At 54.1% G+C, this 20,999-nt stretch overlaps 6 protein-coding genes across 6 annotated transcripts; 4 read left to right on the top strand and 2 right to left on the bottom strand.

Annotated features, from left to right (window-relative positions):
- Window positions 1-261: 261 nt before the first annotated feature.
- On the top strand, window positions 262-2,529 carry Z520_02946 (uncharacterized protein; the record flags this gene model as incomplete). Its single annotated transcript, XM_016773459.1, has 2 exons — window positions 262-960; window positions 1,039-2,529. The coding sequence occupies 2 exons, from the start codon at window positions 262-264 to the stop codon at window positions 2,527-2,529; spliced, it is 2,190 nt and encodes a 729-aa protein (XP_016635516.1).
- A 956-nt stretch (window positions 2,530-3,485) lies between these two features.
- Window positions 3,486-10,844, top strand: Z520_02945 (uncharacterized protein; the record flags this gene model as incomplete). Its single annotated transcript, XM_016773458.1, has 4 exons — window positions 3,486-4,457; window positions 4,526-4,847; window positions 4,914-5,329; window positions 5,409-10,844. The coding sequence occupies 4 exons, from the start codon at window positions 3,486-3,488 to the stop codon at window positions 10,842-10,844; spliced, it is 7,146 nt and encodes a 2,381-aa protein (XP_016635515.1).
- A 1,030-nt stretch (window positions 10,845-11,874) lies between these two features.
- On the top strand, window positions 11,875-13,581 carry Z520_02944 (uncharacterized protein; the record flags this gene model as incomplete). The annotated part of the gene is made up of 1 exon (XM_016773457.1): window positions 11,875-13,581. One exon carries the CDS (start codon window positions 11,875-11,877, stop codon window positions 13,579-13,581), a length of 1,707 nt encoding a protein of 568 aa, XP_016635514.1.
- An 88-nt stretch (window positions 13,582-13,669) lies between these two features.
- Z520_02943 (uncharacterized protein) lies at window positions 13,670-14,617 on the bottom strand (the record flags this gene model as incomplete). Its single annotated transcript, XM_016773456.1, has 1 exon — window positions 13,670-14,617. The coding sequence occupies one exon, from the start codon at window positions 14,615-14,617 to the stop codon at window positions 13,670-13,672; it is 948 nt and encodes a 315-aa protein (XP_016635513.1).
- An 855-nt stretch (window positions 14,618-15,472) lies between these two features.
- Z520_02942 (uncharacterized protein) lies at window positions 15,473-16,750 on the top strand (the record flags this gene model as incomplete). Its single annotated transcript, XM_016773455.1, has 2 exons — window positions 15,473-15,926; window positions 16,008-16,750. The coding sequence occupies 2 exons, from the start codon at window positions 15,473-15,475 to the stop codon at window positions 16,748-16,750; spliced, it is 1,197 nt and encodes a 398-aa protein (XP_016635512.1).
- A 1,006-nt stretch (window positions 16,751-17,756) lies between these two features.
- Window positions 17,757-19,324, bottom strand: Z520_02941 (uncharacterized protein; the record flags this gene model as incomplete). The annotated part of the gene is made up of 3 exons (XM_016773454.1): window positions 17,757-18,580; window positions 18,626-19,046; window positions 19,097-19,324. The coding sequence occupies 3 exons, from the start codon at window positions 19,322-19,324 to the stop codon at window positions 17,757-17,759; spliced, it is 1,473 nt and encodes a 490-aa protein (XP_016635511.1).
- Window positions 19,325-20,999: the final 1,675 nt, after the last annotated feature.

Raw genomic sequence — 20,999 nt, 5'->3', positions numbered from 1 at the left:
TTGTGGATAAGCATATAAGATTCGGCAGCCAGTGCCGTGGAAGCAGGCTGATGCCGGAGGAAATGCCCGACCTTATCAACGTCAGAGGCTTTCCGTTCCGGGCCGCCTAAGGGCTGCAACGATGAGTTGTACCATTGAGTCATGGCCGTGCTTTATAAGAATATATGACGGGAGAATGTGGCCCGAAATGATGCAAAACATCCCTCCATAACGGCCTGACCTGGACTCAAACGTTTCTCTCCGTAGCCAAATTTGCCAAAAATGGATCCGAACATCGAATTTGCCGATAAATTCCATACCGCTCTGCAAGGGAGCGCCAGCCAACGAGCGTCAATAATCCACCAATACGCCAGAGCGGTGGAAGATGCTGGAATCAACAGCATTCTCCGGGCGCGGGTAATTTGGCGGGTCAATCAAAGGTACCAAATAGTGTCTCCTGACCAGCTCCCGGCGCTGTGCGGTCTCGCTTCAGCGGCAGAGAGCTTGACAGATGACGGGCGTCGGAAACAGCGCGACTACTTGACCCTCGTCGGCTTCTGGTCCCTTAACCGCCTCGAATACTATGGGTTTCACGAATGCTCAGAGCGGGCTCTCCGCTTTTGGGTGAAATTGGCCTTCCAACATGTCCGTTGGGAAGCATGCATAGATGCTGTGAACCTCGCCTTGATCTCCCGACACGAAAGAAGCTTAAGAGATCCAAAGACAAACCGGCTAGGTGTCTGGCGCCCTCAAGCAAAGGCCACAAGACTACCTGCCGAGTTGCAGGATGTGAAAGCAGCATGCAGTGGCCTCTTGGAAGGGGATAGAGAAGCATTGCAGTCACTCCAAGAAGCGTGGCTTAACCCTTGCAATTGCCTACTCGAGCGCATCAAGTCATGGGGCCACGACCCACGATTCTATACGGTTTCCCTAGACAGGTACGGAATGTTAACATCCGACCTGGGTAAGAAGGCCGTCCCGGTACGGACCTGCAATAGTTGCCTTGACGTGGCTTGAGCGAGTCAACGGCAATTGACCACAAGTCTGTCGCCTCGACAGACTGCCGCGACAACCCCGACTGGACGTGATAGTTGGGACGATGGGAGGCGGGCAACTAGTGTACCCGTCGCGGCGGACTTCCAACCTATGGATATCACTCCGGCTGGACGCTTCCGGTGCGAAAGACAAGTGAGCCCCGGCGTACAAGTCCGGTCAGGCATCTCGACTCCGGATACTTCACCTATTGTACCACAGCTGCCATTTGAGCATGATCCTCGTGGTGAAAGTGTTCAGCCATCCGGTACCTCTCACAATGAAAGCAATCGTGTTCTGCCATGTAAGGTGTGTGAGGGCGAATGCCTGTTGGCCTCCTCTCCCAACAACAATCCCGAGGAATGTGAGATAGCACACAAGGTGGCAGCTCTACAGCTGCAGCACGGCTCCAGTCAAAGACTACCCTGGACGCAGTCTAAAATCCAGTTTGCCCGGACGTCATCGGATCTCGATGCATGCGAGGCTGGGACAACCATTCCCGAAGTATCGGACGACGTGTTCTGCTCTTGGGCCAAGCACGGCAAACCACCACCGGCCGTTGTAATCGTTAGAGCGTCTCACCAGGACATGCTAGACTGCCAAGAGTACGCCTCCCTCGTCTGTCGTAGGCATGCGAACCTGGGAATCAACTTGTCGGTGCGGCAGGGCGATTTTGCGAAGCCGGGAAACGCCAGCGTGGAAGATTTCTTGGGCGTCCTCTCTGGCAACCAAGTACCAAGCGAGCCATTGACCTTCCTTAGGTTGGAAGGAATATCGAGCCTACCAAAACCGGCATTCCTCCAGCTGGAACGATTCAAGCTCTTGCAGACTCTGACAGACAGGCGCAGTTACGCAGCAGCTCGCAAGCCTGGTGACTCATGCTGTAAGACATTCTGTGACGTTCAGAAAGCGCTCGCCTACGGCCAATTCACCTCAGCTGGAGCGTACGCTAGTGCGCACGTGGATGTGCTTGGTGGTACATGGCTGCGAGTGCTTTTCGGGGCCCACGTCATATGGGTCGTCCCTCCCAGTTCGATGACTGATGATGGCTATGATGGTTGGAGTGAGTTTGCAGCATATGGCTCCTCTTGGAATCCAGGCAGCAAGGCCCAAGCCATTGTTCTGAAAGCAGGAGATGTCCTCTTCCTAGGACCTCGGGTCGTCCATGGTGGAATGACAATAGAAAATTCCGCAGTGGATGGCGGCGCGGTCTGGGACGACAGGAATCTTTTGAACATCCTGAGTTCATTGGTCGCGCAGGTGGAGCACCCGATCACCACGGATGGCCCTTTTCCTCTGCAGTTGCCCGAAATTGTTGATGAGCTGGAGACCGTGCTAGGCCTTTACGTACCTTCAGCCTCGAAACGAAAGGCAGTATCGGAGAGAATCTTGGCATTGCATCTATCTGGCTGCCAGTGCCTCTCATCGTGCGATCAAGATTGTCCTTGCAGAAGCACAGGCAGTCCTTGCACTCCGTGGTGTGGACGCATTGTCAAGGCAATCTTTGGAGCGGCTTGAGCACACACATGGATTCGCTCTTACCGCATAATGCGAGTAAGGGATATAGACAAAATTGGCTATGGTAACGATGATATAGATTGAAAATAAGGAAAACTTCACGTGACTGAGTTTCACATGCACTAGTATGAAACGGGTATAGCTCCCGGGTGGCTTTACGTCTGTTTCTACTCCGTACTACGGTACAATCCTCTTCTGTTATAGACCCCCAGCAAGACATTCAGTAGCATGATCCACGCTCGCCCACGTCCGCTGGATCGTCTACTGGACTGTCCGCTGTATGTTTGTATTTCAAATCATCCGATACTCGCCATGTAAATATCGTTGGAAGTCGACACCCAGCTGTCACATCGATGATCGCCCCGCCGGAAATTCGCATTCTCGTCGGTAACATGCTCGTCGAGTTCAAACATGATCAGCAAAGCGCAAAAGTGGCCCTAATGGTGGAATGCAACGTCATGTCTGATACTGGTAAGTCGTTGCGGCGGATAAGCAGGTTTGTCTGTATGATACATCACCCTAGACGCAGAGCAGCCACGGCCACTCCGAGGGTGTCCATCAGGGCCTACCCTGACACCCAGTCATGCAACGTGAGAATCCCAGCAAATACTCTTCCCAGCCGGCTCGCCACCCTGTATCGAAACGCTGAACATGCACTTCGGTCTACAGGACGACAGGGTGGTCCCTGCAGCGGGCATCACCGCCAGGAGCGAGTACGATACGATACAAGGAATCTTTCTCGCTTCCATGATCTGCGAGGATCCTGGTCATAATGCATGTGGAAGGATGCAGGCCAGCGTATGCAGTGAATCGATCCACACGATCCCTCTGGTAGCCGGCAAGGCCTCCATTGATTCGGTTGAGCTCAAAATATGACATGTTTTCACGTCTTGTCCTTTTTAACAACCTAGTTCGGCGCAGTCGCTCCCTCTACCCTTCAGTATTGCTCCTCAACAATGCCTCACGCCTCTTGGACCCCCGGACACGACGGCAGCATTGCTATCGTTGGCTTGTCTTGTCGATTCCCTGGTGATGCTTCGACTCCTACAAAGTTCTGGGAACTTTTGAAGAACGCTAAGAATGCCTTCACAGAGACGACAGACCGGTACAACGCAGACGCGTTCTACCACCCACGGAGCGGTAGCGTCCAGAATGTGATACCCACGAAGGGTGGTTACTTCCTGAAGGAGGACCTGTATGAATGGGATGCGGCATTCTTTAACATCACAGCAGCTGAGGCGATGGCACTGGATCCTCGACAGCGAATCGCCATGGAAGTGACCTACGAAGCTCTCGAAAATGCCGGCATGCCACTTCAGAAAGTATCCGGCTCTCAGACGGCTTGCTACATGGGCTCCTCGATGAGTGATTACCGAGATTCGGTATCTCGAGACTTTCAGAATTATCCCAAGTACCACATTCTGGGCATGAGCGACGAAATGATCGCCAACCGAATATCTCATTTCTTGAATATCCACGGCCCAAGCGCCACTGTTCAAACGGCTTGCTCTTCGAGTCTGGTATCAACACACATCGCCTGTCAGAGCTTACGGTCGGGAGAATCAGACATGGCCATTGCTGGCGGCGTTGGCTTGATTCTTGGTACAGAGGGCACTTCACATCTTAACAATTTAGGGTTTCTCAACCCAGCAGGACACAGCCGCTCATTCGACGCAGACGCTGGCGGGTACGGTCGTGGCGAGGGCTGTGGTGTCCTGATCCTGAAGCGGCTGGAGACAGCCATTCAAGACGGGGATAATATCCGAGCCGTGATACGTGCCAGCGGTGTCAACTCGGATGGCTGGACACCTGGTGTGACAATGCCCTCTCTCCTAGCCCAAGCAGCACTCATCAAAAAGGTCTATGAGAGCAGTGAGCTGGACTACGGATTGACGCAGTACGTCGAAGCGCACGGTACTGGAACCAAGGTAAGCTTGAAAGGCCGAGTTCATCTATATCTGAAGCGGTCACTGGCTAACAGTACCCTTTCGGAAAGGCTGGTGATCCAATAGAGACCAGCGCAATCCATCAGACCATTGGCCAGAGCAAATGGCGGAAAAAACTCTATGTCGGGTCCGTGAAGCCCAATATTGGGCATCTGGAAGCGGCGGCGGGGGTCGCCAGCATCATTAAAGGAGTGCTGGCTCTAGAGCACGGCATGATCCCACCGAATCTCAACTTCACGAAGCCCAATCCAGCTATCCCGCTGGACGAATGGAATATGGTCGTGCCCACCAGACTGACGCCATGGCCTGCTGCTCAGACCAAGCGAATGAGCATCAGTGGATTTGGTATGGGTGGTACCAATGCTCACATTGGTGCGTTCGTTCGAGAGGATATTTTCCTCATAGCCCCAGTCCGCTGACAAGTTTCCTTACCTTTAGTCCTTGATGGCTACAACCTTCCAGCCAAAACTACCAACGGCGTTCCAGCCAGTCGCAAAAGCGCTTCTAAGCGTCTCTTCCTCCTTAGCAGCCAAGATAAAGCTGGCTTCCAACGAGTGGGTCAGTCCCTCTCCGAATATCTCGGCAACCTCGGCGCAGCAGCTTCAAGCCCCGCCTACCTCTCTAACCTGGCATACACTCTCGCGAAAGCCCGTTCCGGCCTTGCATGGCGAGACGCAATGATCGCCGAGAACGCCGCCGAGCTGCGTGAGCACCTGACTAGGTCTTTGGGCGAAGGTGCCGTGCGCGCTCCGAACAGCGCTCCAAGGATCGGATTCGTGTTCACTGGCCAAGGGGCGCAGTGGGCGCGCATGGGGATCGAGTTGATGGATAGGTCGGTGTTTAGCGCTTCTATTGTAAGTCAATCCAGATATGAGGGACGGGAGCCGCTCAATCACTGTGGGACACATACTAATCTTCCATGATCCCATATAGGCACGGTCCGCTCAATACTTGAGGGATCTAGGCTGCGACTGGGACCCTGTAAACGAACTCTCCGCATTCGAGAAAGACTCTCGCCTCGGCGTGCCGTTGATAAGCCAACCCATCTGCACCGTTCTCCAAGTCGCGCTCGTCGACGAGCTGCGCAGCTGGGGTGTCACACCATCGAAGGTTGTGGGCCACTCCAGCGGTGAGATCGCCGCTGCATACACCTTGGGCGCTCTATCGCACCGAGACGCAGTAGCAGCTGCATATTATCGCGGAACTGTATCTAGTACTCCTAAACTGGCCGCGAAGAACGGCGGGATGATGGCCGTTGGCTGCTCACCTGACGAAGCGACGGCGTTGATGGAGGAGAACAACTTATCTGCTACTGTCGCTTGTGTGAATTCCCCTTCCAGCGTCACCTTGTCAGGCGACGTCAAGACCTTGGAAGCTATCAAAGCGATCCTTAACTTACGCGGAACCTTCGCCAGAAGATTGAAAGTTGGAGTCGCCTACCATTCCTCACATATGCACTCTGTCTCCATGGACTACTACGCCGCCATCGCCGAAGTCGGTCAAGACGACATCTTGTCAGACCTCCAGCAGCAGCGAGAGAGCGTCTCCATGGTATCCAGCGTCAGCGGCCATGAAGTTGATGCTAGTGATCTGGGACCATACTACTGGGTACAAAACCTCATCTCCCCCGTCCTCTTCGCAGATGCCGTCAAGGAGCTGGTCGTACCAGCCAACTCTAACGGGGAGAAGACGGTAGATCTGCTCATTGAGGTTGGCCCACACAGCGCCCTCGGCGGCCCTATCGAGCAGACCCTGCGCTCAATTACAGGTGTCCATTATACATCGATGCTAGTCCGCAACCAGAGCGCACTAGATACCAGCATGGCTCTCGCTGCGGAGCTGTTCCGGCATGGCGTCTCGTTTGATGTTGCCAAAGTGAATGCGGATGCAAATTGCAAGTTGTTGACAGATCTGCCTCCGTACGCATGGAATCATTCGCAAAAATTCAGCGCGATCGGTCGCATGCAACGGGAGCAGTACACGCAACAGTTCCCGACGAGAAGTTTGCTTGGTGCTATGATGCCGACTATGGACGAGCGAGAGCGAGTCTGGCGTAGCTTCATTCGCCTCAATGACGAACCCTGGCTGAGGGGCCATATGGTTGGGTCAACGGTGCTGTTTTCTGCTGCGGGCATGGTGAGCATTGCGCTGGAGGCTGCACAGCAGGTGGTCGAGGCGCATAAAACTCCTCTGTCTTTTAAGTTGAGGGATGTCTCCTTCGTGGCAGCTATGGCCTTAACCGAGGATATGGCGACTGAGACGGTGGTGCACATGCGCCCGCACCTCCTCGCTACTACCGGTAATCCCCAGTCTTTTTGGTGGGAGTTCAGCCTCTCCTCTTGCGCTGGACCCGCAGGCCAACTTCGAGAGAATTGCCGGGGCCTCATCAGTGTCATCTACGGAGAAAGCAGAAGCACCTACATGGCGCACGAAGACGCTCAGACCGAAGCCATCCGCATTGCTGACTATCGCGCAGTTCTCAAAGAATTGCCCGAGAACTATAGCAAGGAGTCTTTCTACAACATCTTTGCCAAGTCTGGCTTCCCGTACGGTGAAATATTCCAAGGCGTTGAAACATGCCATCCTGGTGTGGGCAAAACCTGCTACGAGGTAAAAGTCGTTGATATTGGTGAAACGTTTACCAGAGGAAAGCTCGAGCGGCCATTCCTCATCCACGCTGCCACTCTTGATAGTATGTGGCAAGGGTGGCTGGGAAGCACGCAGGACTACGCCGCCCCCGGCGACCTAGGCACTGAGAAGCCATTGGTGCCGACATCAATTGGCGAGCTCGAGGTGTCGATGGCAATGCCCGGCGACATTGGATACTCGATACCAGGGATTTGCCGCTCGCGGCGCCGTGGTTTCGATGAGTTCTCCGCAAATATCAGTATGTTTGACAAGGACCTCTCGAAAGTTGTCGTGTCTGTTTCCAATTTGCACCTGTCACCACTGGAAACAGAATCTGGAGCCGAAGCTGGCGCTGCTGCCGTTGTCGACCCAGCTGAAATAGCTTCTGAGGTTCGCTGGAACTATCCGTTGGATGCCATGGTACCCGAGGAAATCGAGCAGGCTTTGCTTAGCACGGATTCCGCCACTCCCAATGCCAGGCTTCTTCAACTCATCCAGATGGTCATCCACCAGCACCCAGCGGCCAAGGTAATCGAGCTGGTACATTCCTCCAAGGACCTTCCTTACACAGCCATGTCCAAGCTCCTCGAGGGTGTCATTCACCACACTCAAGTTCAATATGCCGTGGCTGAAGGCGAAGGCTCTATAAGTGACGAGGTTTTCGGCCAGCCATTCGCCCTGGGACCCCTGGATGCTCCACTACCTTCAGACATAACACCCGCAGATCTCTTCGTCGTCCCCTACGACCTCAGCCTGAAGTTCAAGAGAAATCTAAACAGCTACGTGGAGCGGCTTGTCCGCATGGCAAAGCCGGGGGCCATGATTGCCATTGCGATCCCAGCAGCCGTACCTGCACAGGATACGAAATCGCTTAACCTCAAAGCGAACGGTTTCGATCTTGTTTCTTCCACACAAGCAAACGGGGAAATCTTGACGTTCTACAAACAAGCAGGTGAGAAGCAAATTAACAGTTTGCTTGCCAATGGCACGCACCAGGAGGACGAGGTCGTCATCCTTCCGGCTGAGTCTTCGAAGGGCTCGCAGTCATTTGCAAACAAGCTGCAAGACATGCTCCATGTCCAAGGCTATGGTGTCACGATCGAAAAGGGAACTCCCGAGATCGAATCCGGGGATGAGAAGTCATACATCTGCTTGCTGGAGCTCGAGAAGCCATTCCTGGAAAATCTCACCGAGGCCGACTTCCTGGGCATCCGGAAGCTGATGCTGAGAGCCAGGCGACTCCTCTGGGTCACATGCGGCGACAGTCCGTCCCTCAACATGGTGGACGGCCTCGCAAGATGTGTCAATACGGAGGCAGCAGCCTCCAACTTCCAGGTATTACACCTGAGCCGCCAAGGAGAGAAATCTGGCCCGTCCCTAGTGACACGCATTCTCACGTCTTCAAATCAGTCCGCGGATAAAGAGTTCCGCGAGGTTGGCGGTCTTCTACAGGTTCCAAGGGTGTATGAGGCTCCTGAAGAGAACCAGCAGATCCGTAATCATCTTCAGGATTCGGTTCAGAACATCAGTCTCAGTGATGATAGCGCAGCCTTTCGTCTCGTCATCGGCAAGCCTGGTCTTTTGGGCAGTCTAAATTTCGTTCGCGATGAGAGTCTGTTGGCCGAGCCGCTTGGTGATGACGAGCTTGAACTGGATGTCAAGGCGGCCGGCGTCAATTTCCGGGATATTATGGCTTGCATGGGTCTCGTCGCTGTCCCTGGTCTTGGCGTGGAAGCCAGCGGCGTTGTTTTGAAGGCGGGCAAGAACGCGAGCAAGACGTTCCAGCCTGGTGACCGCGTGAGCACGTTATCGTTGGGCGGGGCCCACGCAACGAGGACTCGATGCGACTACAGAGTCACAGCAGCGGTCCCAGACACGATGTCGTTTGAAGAGGCCGCTGGTGCGCCCACGGCACATGCCACCGCTTACTTCGCCCTCGTCCGGCTGGCTAGATGCCGCGAAGGCCAGTCTGTCTTGATCCACGCAGCAACAGGAGGCGTGGGACAGGCAGCAATACAGCTGGCACGACATCTTGGTTTGATCATCTACGCCACCGTTGGTACGGACGACAAGCGCCAGCTGCTCAAGGAGCAGTATGGCATTCCCGATGAGCATATCTTCCACTCGCGCGACAGCAGCTTCGCCAAGGGCGTCCAGCGAGTGACAGGTGGGCGCGGTGTCGATTGCGTCCTCAACTCCTTGTCTGGTGAACTTCTTCGTGTCTCGTGGACGTGCCTTGCGCCATTTGGAACCTTTGTCGAGATCGGCACGCGCGATATCACGGACAACATGCGCCTCGACATGCGACCCTTCGCCAAGCTCGCCACTTTTACTTCCTTCGACATTGCCACTACCATCGAGGAAGATCCGGCTGCGCTGGGAGAGGCACTCCAAAGTGCCTTCCAGCTACTGCGGCAAGGGAAGCTCCACGTGCCGAAGCCATTGACTGTATACCCTTGTGGCCAAGCCGAGAGTGTCTTCCGGACCGTGCAGCAGGGCAAGCATCGTGGCAAGTTCGTGCTGTCTTTCAGTGGTGAGAGCAAGATGAAGGCGCCCGTCATGTGCAAGGCCAAAGATTCGTTGCGGCTGGACCCCGGAGTCACTTATCTTATTGTTGGCGGCTTGGGAGGTCTGGGCCGCAGTCTGGCGAAGGAATTCGTCGCTTCTGGAGCTCGTCACATCGCTTTCCTGTCAAGGTCTGGTGACTCCAAGCCCGAGGCGAAGGCTACGGTCGACCAGCTGGAACAACTCGGCGCAAGTGTCAAGGTGCTCCGTGGCGATGTCGCTGACCAGACGGCGTTTCACAGAGCTATGGCGGAGTGTGCACAGGAGTTTCCACCCATCAAAGGCGTCATCCAAATGGCTATGGTACTCCGGGACACGTTGATAGAGAACATGTCGTACGAGGATTGGAAGATTCCCGTCGAGCCGAAGGTCCGGGGGACGTGGAACCTGCACCAATACTTCAACCACGAGCGGCCGCTTGATTTCATGATCTTCTGCTCTTCCTTTACCGGGATCGTGGGAAATGCAGGCCAGGCACAGTATGTTGCGGGTAACACGTATCAAGACGCTCTCGCTATTTACCGGCGTGCGCATGGTTTAAAGGCGGTGTCTATAGATTTAGGTGTCATGATGGAAGTTGGGGTTATTCAAGAGGGGGCCGGTCACAATTTCAAGCAATGGGAAGAAGTCCTGGGCATACGCGAGTCAACTTTCAGTGCGCTGATGAAGAGCCTGATCAACGGACAACAAAACAGGCGAAGCACCGAAAGAGAATGCCCGCCGCACCTGACTGTTGGCCTAGGAACTGGCGACATCATTGCCGCTCACGGCTTGCCACCCCCTCGATGGTTCCAAGATGTGCGGTTTGGACCATTGGCGGTCGTGAGTAACTTGTCTTCGCCTACATCAGGCGGTGAAGATAAGGGCGCTGGCGCTCCACTGGCCACACAACTTGCTGCAGCCGCGCAGGACAAGGACTTTGCCGCCGCAGCCACCATCATCACCGGCGCGTTGGCGGCGAAGCTTGCAGAGATCCTGCGCATTCCTCTGTCCGAGATCGATTCCAGCCGACCTCTGTACTCCTACGGGGTCGACTCGCTTGTGGCGCTCGAGGTACGAAACTGGATCACACGAGAGATCAAGGCCAACACGGCCTTGCTGGATATCCTGGCGGCGGTGCCAATAGAGACATTTGCGTCTCAGATTGCGCAGAAAAGCAAGCTTGTCGTCGGCTAGCTCTTGGTGCAGACGCCAATGTCGGGAGCCTTCATGAGTGGGAAAGGACTTGGTTAGATGTTTATTATGTTGGGCGGCGTTATGAATTTCGGGACAACCAAGAACAGAAGCCTCAAGCTAGATTTAGTTTAGACAGAGAGATACTGGGTTACTTTTACTTGCGACCCATGGTTACGGCATAGATGCATATAAAACTGGCACCACAGTTATAACAACCCAATACCGGGCACTCCTATACAATCGAGCCAAGTACGTAGGCCCCCTACGATCCGGGTAACTTCACTTGCCGACAAACAAAGCCTTTGTTTGCTCTCTCTCTCTCTCTTTCTCTTTCTCTTTCTCTTTCTCTTTCTCTTTCTCTTTCTCTTTCTCTTTCTCTTTCTCTTTCTCTTCAACTCGCATGGATCGACTCGCGTCCCAAACCTTAGCCTCTAGAAGACTTCGACCAATATATCATATTGTGTACGCCGGGCTTCGAGCGGGTTGTTTTCGGCAGATCAAAACGTGGCTGACGCTATAAGACTGAGAGTATAAGAGAAGATAAGTTCCCTCATACGAGTCGTTTACTATATTATCTACTTAGGTATATACCTCGTATATCGAGTTGCCTATACCTCGTACTAGGTGGCCAAGTGGCTTGATTTCTTGGCTGGCTTGGCTCGGCCCGTGGCTTTGTCATTGCTGACTCTTGTCCATCTCATTGAGCACGTGCGAGGTTGGACCGGCACCGGCACCGGCCACAAGCCACAAGCCACTACGATTGCCCCCTTAAATCGTCTTGCTCACCATAGACAAACATGTATCTCGTAGTCAGTCAGCCCTTTCAGACCCTACCAAGTCATTCTTTACCAGTTCGTTTCTTTCCCTCATTCATCAAGCTTCGCATTGCACGTTGTCCTGATCCTTTGTCTGTCGCTTTTTCATTTCTCTTTCCGCACCGCAAGCGCGATTAAACCCGCGTTGCGCGTACTACTCAATACAACCAGCCCAGCGATAGAGACCCGGCTGGACCAGGCGCATAGCTTCCATCATGAGGAATCTACAAAGAGCTGTGGTCGCAAGACCTGTGTCTGTCTCGTCGCTATTCCGAAGAAGCATTTTCGCGGCCAGACGCTCGATTTCGCGTCCATTTTCGCAACAATTTGGCCCCGCAAGCCAGGTCCCAGGGACCGACCAAGACGATGAAGAGCCGCCGAAATCCTCGAAGCCGGCATCAGAGCCACAGGGTCGTGTGGGCTCTAGCATGTATAGGGCCTTTGAGGCGGCGCTGACAACATTTGCATCGATTGCCGTTCTTGGATTCGCTGGTTACTCGTATCACGTCTACTACAAAGCCCTGGTGCTGCGCAAGATCGAAAAGGCCTTTGCGCCAGGCGATCCGATGCTTGAACTTGCGTCACCAGCAGAACCCCAGCCCCCTCCTCCAGAAGACGAAACCGACCACTGGATAGCACGACCCGAACAGACCAGGATCAACGCCATCATTAACGGGGAATCAAAGGGCAGATATTATCTGCTTGTTGGTGAAAAGGGCACGGGAAAGTCTTCGATGCTACTAGAAGCAATGAAGGAGGGAAATGGGGAGGGGGTCTCCATGTTTGAAGCTCATGCCGACCAGGAAATCTTCCGCATTCGACTCGGAAAGGCTCTGAACTATGAGTTTCACGAGGATTACATCGGGTCTTTATTTTCAATTCGCGGCCCGCGAGACACCACCGCGCTACTTGACATTGAGCGAGCATTCAACAAGCTGGAGAAAGTCGCGCTGGCAAACAGAAATCGGAAGGGCCACGCCGGGCGGAAAGGCCCTCTCATTCTCATCGTCAATTCGGCGCATCTGATCCGCGACAATGACGACGGGAACGATCTCATCGAACTGATGCAGCAGCGAGCCGAACAGTGGGCCGCCGCCAATCTCATCACTATGATTTTCAACTCCGACGACTTCTGGGTCTATGAGCGCCTCAGACGGTACGCTACCAGAATGGAGGTTATTCCGATCCTGGACCTCCCAAAGACTCGCGCCATCGCGGCCTTGGAAAGATATCGTGCCAAATACTTCCCAGAACAGAAACGTGATCCCGAAATACTCAAGCAGGTCTACGACCTGGTGGGGGGCCGGCTCAATTTTCTGAACCGGGTTGCCAAAAGCTCCGACATGTTGAAAATGTGTCGACAAATCAACGAAGCGGAGAAGACGTGGTTCTTGAACCAATGCGGGATCCTGGGCGAGGAAATGGACGACGACGTCATGGATCAGCAGAAATATGCCAGCGCGGCTATGGTGCTGGCAAAGGCGCTGGTGGATAGAGAAAAGGACATGGATTCGAGCTACGACGATGAGCATGGGCATATTTTGCCACAAATTCCTCTCTACATCGCTCGCCAAATCATGACTCGAGCAGATTTCATCCAGAGCTACGACCATGATAACATTTTCACCATCGACAGCAGTGCCATGGTTCGGGCGGACAGCGTGCCCATGATGAACGCTTTCAAGGCGATTTGTGCGGAACCTGGATTTGACGAGTATCTGGACGCCACGCTTGACCGAATCTCGGCCATTGAAAGCATCAACAGAACCAAGGAATTGACCTTTAAAGATTTATGGTTTGAACAGAAAGGGGAACAAAGAGGCAAATACTCTTTTGTGACAAAAGATGCTCGCGGTCGTGAGACCGGCACCATTGAAATGAGAGTCCATCCAGATGACCCACCCAAGGAAGACGACGATTAAGGACTGGGAGAGTTGACCCAAACCACCTACCGATAACTTACCTTGCTCCCCTCGCGCGAAGGAATTCGCTTACCTTCGTTTCATCTCTTCAGTCCCAGGCATGACACTTCAGTCCCAGACATGATGCGCACCGTCGAACCATGTCGGCGTGCCAATACCCCATCTCGTCCCATTCAGCATCGTCCTCCCAGGTTTGAACCAAGTCAATGTAGTGGATACCACAACCAGGGCAGTGATTCCTGTTTTCGTGGTCGGGATTGATCCACCTTTCCAGGCCTCCAGCGGCGAACGGGTGTCGACGCTCATCGCGAACGACGACGTGCTGTTGAGTTTCCATGATCATCAAGTTGTCGCGGGCAGCGTTGGAGAGCTTTTCCAGCAGCGTGACTCTGCAATCTGTGCACTGCCACTCGGGATCTGGCTGGTCGACGATGTCGCCGCTGTGATGGAAGGTACATTGGCATTCGTGGGCCAGGGCTTGTGTGCTGGTTCGGCACAAATTCCAGCTGCATGGCTGGCAGTAATGGAGTTCATTGCCGACGTTCCTGTACGGGCCGTGGGCCCTCAGGGCCTTGACGACGCAATAGGCACAGACGAGCTTGTTGCAGCCAGAGAAGCCGTCTGCCTTCCAGGGACCTAAGCCATAACAGGGCTTGACGACCAACCTGTCAGAAGGGACACCACAATCGCTGCATGGAATGGCCTGCAACCCTGCGAAATAGCGATCTTGGGTATCTGGCTCGCAACGGTCATATGGGTATGGCTTCCACTCCTGGGCGGTGGTCTTGCAAGTCATACGGAGACGGGTGTAATCATACCTGTCAAGACCACCGCACTCGCGCAGACCATCTACGAATGGTGCGATGCGACTGAAGACGGAGAGGAAGTCTGGCTGTGGTGGGGAATACGCTGGATAGTCACCAAGAAGACTGTTGGGCGTGGTCAGCAAGGCTTTGGTCAAGTCACGGTGGTGGCGCTTACCGGGGGGTTCTTCAGTTCCTTCGATCGCCGTGATGTCTCTTTTCTGGGCTGTCATGTTTGTTATTTTCTTTCTTTGGGCGACAAATTGAGTGAGCATGGGGGGATGAGACTCGGGACTGGCAGGAAACGGAATTCGTGGGAGAATATATCCTCCGTCCGCCTATTTGCAAACATTATCTTTTAGATTGCCTGGCAGACAATATAACCAGCGACCAAAGTCACAATGGCCTTGTTCCTGGCTTTGACACGAAACTTAAGAGTATGGACAACGGCTCTTTGATGTTTCCTACAGTAGCTCGCTTGGTATGCCATGGTCTCGTTGTAATAGGGCTGAACAAAGCCTCTCTTAGAGCAGTGCTGCATTTGAAAACAAGATGGTTCTTTTACAGTACGGGGCACTTTATCGAGGTCACCCTGCGATATAAAGGCCCTTTGTTGATTCTTTTGAATCGATAGCATTGGACTTGACGGCGTCCGGACACAATTTCCGTCCGATGGGAATTGGCGGCGGCGGCGGCGGAGGCGGCGGTGATGGTGGTGATTGTGACGTTTGGTGCAGCTCGACGCCTGGACCAATCACGTCACGATCGCGAACCTGGTCTTTCGCTGGCTTGTTTTGTTGTTCCTCGTGTTCGCTTCAAGGACTCGCTCAGTGCTCACCACCACCATCACCACCACCGCACAGCAACCATCACCTGCTCCAGCCACACGCTTTCTCATTCCCAGCCCTACACGCGCCTCGTCTTCTCTCGACGAGAAACTCTCCTCTTGATCTCCCACTCTTCTACCCCGGAGTGTCTTGATGCTCGGGGATCTCCTCGAACTCACCACCACCCTCGTGCACCCAGAGCACGAGCCGGCTCTCTCCAGTAGCCTCGCCGCCGGACGCAGCGCATCCAGCTCGACGACCATGGCCCCTCCACGAAGCCGTCATACGAAGTCCTCGAGCGTCGCCTCCAGCAGCAGCCCAGCAGATGTCGCAGCAAACGGCATTGCCACGACTCCAAGCTCCAAATCCGACTCAGCTTCCGTCGCGCGCAAACGGCGTCCTTCGCGCTCGACCGCGTCGTCGCCTGCCGGCTCACCTGTCGTGGTCATCCCAAACCCCTCGCCGAGAACGGAACTCCAGAGCAATACCCCGAAGGCCGGTATCTCACAGAGGAAAGAATTTGAACCCTTGAAATTAGCGGTCATCCTGGTGTTGAGCACAGCGTTGGAGTCGGGGTTACAGACAGCGGCGTCAATGGTCGGAGTAGGTGACCTAGCGGGAGTCTCGAGATCGCCCGATACGTGGGTCGAGGTCCTGGGATTGCTGGGCTGGAAAATAGCAAAACTAGGTGTATACTGGGTTGGCGATTTTGACGGTACGTCGTCCTTGCAATCAATGCATCCTCAATGACCTCCAAAACTCGGGCAAAAAACACTAACCAACGTCAAATCTCCAGCGTACGACGTTGCTTCCCTCTCCCTCCTTCTCGACACCCCGCCCGCCCTTCTTCTGGGCCTCTTTTACGAGATATCTCCCGTGACACTGACGTCCACCACTCTCTCCTCCGTGATCGCCAACTCCCTTCCATACTACCTCCTCCGTCCCTTGTCCCCTTCGCACCACCCGAACAGCGCGCCAAAATCGAGTCTTCGAAACCGGCCCATTCTAACAGACCCGTACACGACCGTGGCGACGTCCCTGCTCGCGGCAGCCATCTTTGCCGTCCTCCTCGAAGCAAGCTTCGCCACTTTCCTGCCGACCTGGCTCATTGTCTATTTCACGGGTCTCAGGACGCTAGAGCCCGCGCATCTAGGTCCCGCGGGTCTGCCTACGCTCCTCCTGGCTTTGGTGCCTGCGGGCTGGGCGTGCATGGAGTTCCTCTTTGCGCCGTCAACGGCGGCTGCGGGTGTCTCTACCGGCACAGTCGCACACCCCAGCAAAGTTTTTGATCCTTCGACCGCCACTTTCTGGGGACACGTTTACCACAACGCGTGGGGTTGGTATTCGGCGCGCCAGAAGGAATTGATCACTCGTACGGGTCTGTTGACCGGCTTAATGGTTGCCGAGACCGTTCTGACGCTTTGGGGCACCGTAGCGGGAGTCGAAATCACAGGTGCGCTCGGCTATGCCGGTGTCTGGGGTCTGGGATGTGTGGTTACAGGCGCTGTATTGGACTGGGTCGGTGGGCCGAGTGATTGATCTTGATCTTAGGGAGCTCCTTGGCCACTGAGGCTTGTCTGTGTATTCCCCAGGGCTTTAAGGCGTCGATGACTTCACTGGCACGGTACGCATTTCGACCAGGATTCGGGACACGGGATTCAAAGTAAGAAGGAACACGCTTAAAGGGATGTAAATAACCTAGGTAGGTATGCAGTAGGCACTGCGAATTGAAAAAAAAAACCCCCCCTGTTTGTTTTCTACTCGTTTTTCCCCTCCGGCCCGCGGATCTTGTTCCAATGTATTTATTTACCCGTGTTCTGTCCCTGGGTATCAACATTCAAAGGGCTCATTTTGGAGCAACGACTTCGAGTTGTGCTGGTTGGCCCGATGAGAAAATGCGCGGGGGCCGTCGTGGACATAAGCATGTATGTAACCTTCGTACGCGGTACCTCGTATATCATATGGATACACGGCTCGACGGCTAGCTACAAAGGCCCTTATAAACACAAACATACTGGATACAGATATAAAGAGTCAGTCTAACGATAATAAATAATTGATTGAGCCTGGTGTTTTTTTCTCTCTTCTTCCATTTCACAGTACGCGCAAACTACACTTCCGTCTTCGGGGGTTTTTGTTGGCAAAGGGAAACCAGGTGTGCTTCCAGTCTCTTGTCATCACTGGTATCCATCATCATCTGACGAGTCGGATGGGTTGATCCTCTTCCTCTCAACCTTTCCTTTTCCACCATCTCTAGATATCGCCGAGCTTTGGACGCTGCGGATCCACATCTCCCTGGCTTGTGCCCTTTGCATTGGTCATATCGTCATGGTTCATTGTCATGCAAAATCTCCCGCACATCGAAATGCTCCGTAAATAAGCCCCTGAGCCTGCCTGCCTGCCCGCCCGACACCGAAATCTTGCATTATGTGAACCCCTCCCATGACCATGCCCCGGTAATGCAAACGGTTTTCCAAGAAGACGAATCCCCAACGTTCACCATCCCAGTCCACAAACATAGGAAAAACAGAAAGAGACGGTCGCATCATGCTGAGAGCTCGGTGTTTCTCCTCTCGCGTGTCCTGCTTCGGCCCTTGATGCTCTTGACTCGACTGAGGAATCCAGCAGCGCCGGATTTGGCATCGTCAGGCGGTGGACCGGTGCTCTCGGAAGTTAATCGTCTCTCCAAAGCCAATCCACCTCGTTTCGGGCTAGACGGTGCTCGCGCCCGGCCGGTGTTCTTTGCTTGCTCTTCCGCAAAGGCAATCTGAGCGCCTTTCTTCTCAAATTCTTTGTCATAGTCTTTGAAGAACGGGTTCACTCCATTCTGTTCCGATTTTCCAGTCCCCAAAGGGCTATTCGGGGTTGCTGCTGGCTCAGGCGAAGTGATGCGACCCCCTTCAGCAATCTTTGGACGCACGGCTTTGATTCTCTGTGCCAGACTCTTTTTGCGCGATAACCCGGCGGCATTTGCCTGTTCTGCAGCTTCTTGCTCGCTGTCGCGACGCTGAATGGCGGCTCTACTTGCGGGCGCACCTTCTAAGAATGTGCTTGTCCCAAGACCAGCTGACTCGCTGCCATGTAAAGGTTCAATTCTGGCAGTCGGGTTAAAGCTGGCGCTTCTCTCCGGTAGTGGTCTTCGCAAATATTCGGTGTCCTCTTCGTAGACTGCTGCACCGTTGTAGTCCAGATTGGCTTCTCGTCCAGTGCCGTGATATTGGTCCAGGTTAAGTTTGGAATTGACAGGACCGGAGCCACCAAGTTGCATGTTCAACGAATCCTTGGGAAATGCTTGCATGGGAGCCTGCTTGGAACCCTTGCGGTTACGATGGGGATTGCACGCGTCGAACGGACCATCGTGATGGAATACTGCAGAAGTCAGTATCAGTCTAGCCAAAAGAGTTGTCAACTTACAGCCGGTGCCATAGATACTGGTGACATCCAATTTATCGATAATATCCAATCTAGCATTTGGCTTCTTTGATCTCTGTGAGCCTTTGCCCTCGCGTAATTTTCTTTCGCGTCTCCTTCTTTCCGCCTCGGGATCCAGATCCTTAGGTTTCTCCCTGATGGATGTTTCAGAGTTGCGTCGAGGCAGGGGACGTCTTTCACGAGGACGGTTCAGTTCGGGCGGATCTGCGAAGATGTCAAGTTCCTGTGGAGGCCCAGGAGGTTTCCCTTGTTGTCGTCGACGCTCTTCATCAGAATTGCTAGGCCTGTGGCGTGGAGGAGGTCCGCGAGAGGTGTATGGTCGAGGCGCGATGTTTTCCCGTCGAGCAGCGCCGTTTGCACGAGGCTGAGGCGGCTTTACAGGGTCATTTATGTCGAGGGTCGCCTACTCCCTGGTTAGCAATAGCACTCACCAAAAAAAATGATTGAGCTTACAAATATATCTGTGTTGTTATCGGCCACGTTAGTCCGGTTTGTTGCCATTCCAGAGCCAACTGGAGGTGTGGCCTTGTTGGCCGCGTCTGAAGACAAGATCTCATTGGTGTCGAGAAATGGATTTGTCGAGATGGGTTTGACGGAGTTATTCTCTGAAACAAGGTTGCGGAAGGGATTTTTGGACGCGAGAGAAGTTGGGCCGCGATCTGTGGAACAGGGATCAGTCATGTCGCTGAGATCAACAACGATTTGTGTGAGGCACAGTGGGCGCGGCTGTCAGGTGAGCGACAATAAATAGCACCATAGGGAAGACAAAGAGAAGCAATAAAGCACGGTCAGGAGTGGCGCGTGATCCCAACATACCGGCCAGAGGTGCAGCTTGAGCCATTGGCTGTCTCGATTTGGTTCTGTCAGGTCGACGCTCCAGATATGGTGGTCAGACGCCGACTGCGCAGTTGAGCATGCGGCGCTCTGTCGGTGACTGAAGGGACGATGCTGGACTGGCTGAGGAACGACAAAGCACGGTCGAAGGTTGTGAGTACCGTGGCCTTTGCGAAGGTGATGGATTCGAAAGACAGTCAACGTGATCGGAATGGTGGGTGGTCTGGGCTCTTCACCGTCTCAGGAGAGACAATTACGGAATTGGATGCAGGGCCCAAGAACCGTGCGCCGAGGAACCAAGGGGCGCAGTGAGGGTAAGGCTGCTGTGATCGAGAAGATACTTCAGATAAGGGATGTTTTCTGTGATCGCTGTGTAGACCAGGAGATGCGAGAGACTAGGATGGTAACGTGTGTCGGTTGTAGAGAAGCAAAGCTGTGTGTTTGTCAGGGAAGAAATCTGAGGACGGGCTTGCGAGCTGGTCGTGGTAGTTCAGGTAGTTCAGGTAGGGTCCGAACCCGGGCAGGGATCCAGAAGGAGGGGGAGTGCTTGCTAGGGGGTCTCCGTGGGCTCGGGGCGCAGCCAGTGGGTGCCAGTTGGCTAAAGGTGCCGCTTGGGTGCCGCTTGGGTGCCGCTAAACCAGCCCAAATATCCACTCGCCACGCTGGCTCTGGGCCTTCAAGGGGGGATCAAGCCTCCGAAAAGTTGGGGGAGGCGGCGAGGCGGTTGACCAAGAGAGGAGCGACCGACGCCACAGCCACGCTACAATGAAACAAAGAATCACAAGTGTAAGTGATTAAGATCGGTTGATTATCGATGATGCTCGTGGTCCTTGGTGACAGCCGGCCAACTGGCACCATAGCAGCCTTGTCAAGTCGTTTTCTTTCACAACTTGGACCGGCTACTCAACCACTGGGCCATGGTTTTGACCTTGACTAGTAATTGTTGATTGTCGAGATCTTCACCCAGCCCCCATTGTTTGTCAACAACGATCGTTTCCCCATTAGTTGATGTCAAACGTCAGGTCACTGGAGCCAACGCTGACTGGATGAACCGGTAGAGCCTCTTCGACCAGTCCAGCAACGTCGTCCTTCTTTCGAGCTCCTTGATCCGCGCCCCCATCTCCAAAACAGCCACTGAACCACCAGGCCTTGTGGTTACTTCAGCCCACCCTTCGACTCGACCTCAAACCCCTTGTCATCTTAAGGACAGTTGAAGGTGGTCTTGACCCTGTGGGTGCCTGGAAGCACAGCACAGATCACGCGTTTCTGCGACCGGGATTGCTCCCCTGTCCGAACTCAAATTTGACACGTACCCCTTCTTGAGCTCCCTCAGCACCACCGCAGCGAGACATCCTCACTTTGATCCCCCACCAACATAGCACAGTACCGAGTATACACATACACTACTCGCAAAGTAGAACAAGAGCGACTCGCAACGCCAAAGTAGGGTTGACTTCTGGTTCATCTGGCTTAGACCCTTGGCCGAGCACGGCCGAGCTGCTACCTACTCGGGCAGGTCACA

This window comes from Fonsecaea multimorphosa (assembly GCF_000836435.1).
Source record: "Fonsecaea multimorphosa CBS 102226 unplaced genomic scaffold supercont1.4, whole genome shotgun sequence".
Lineage (NCBI taxonomy): Eukaryota > Fungi > Ascomycota > Eurotiomycetes > Chaetothyriales > Herpotrichiellaceae > Fonsecaea > Fonsecaea multimorphosa.
Note: the sequence above shows the minus strand (reverse complement) of the source record. Positions and strands in the feature narration are given on the sequence as shown.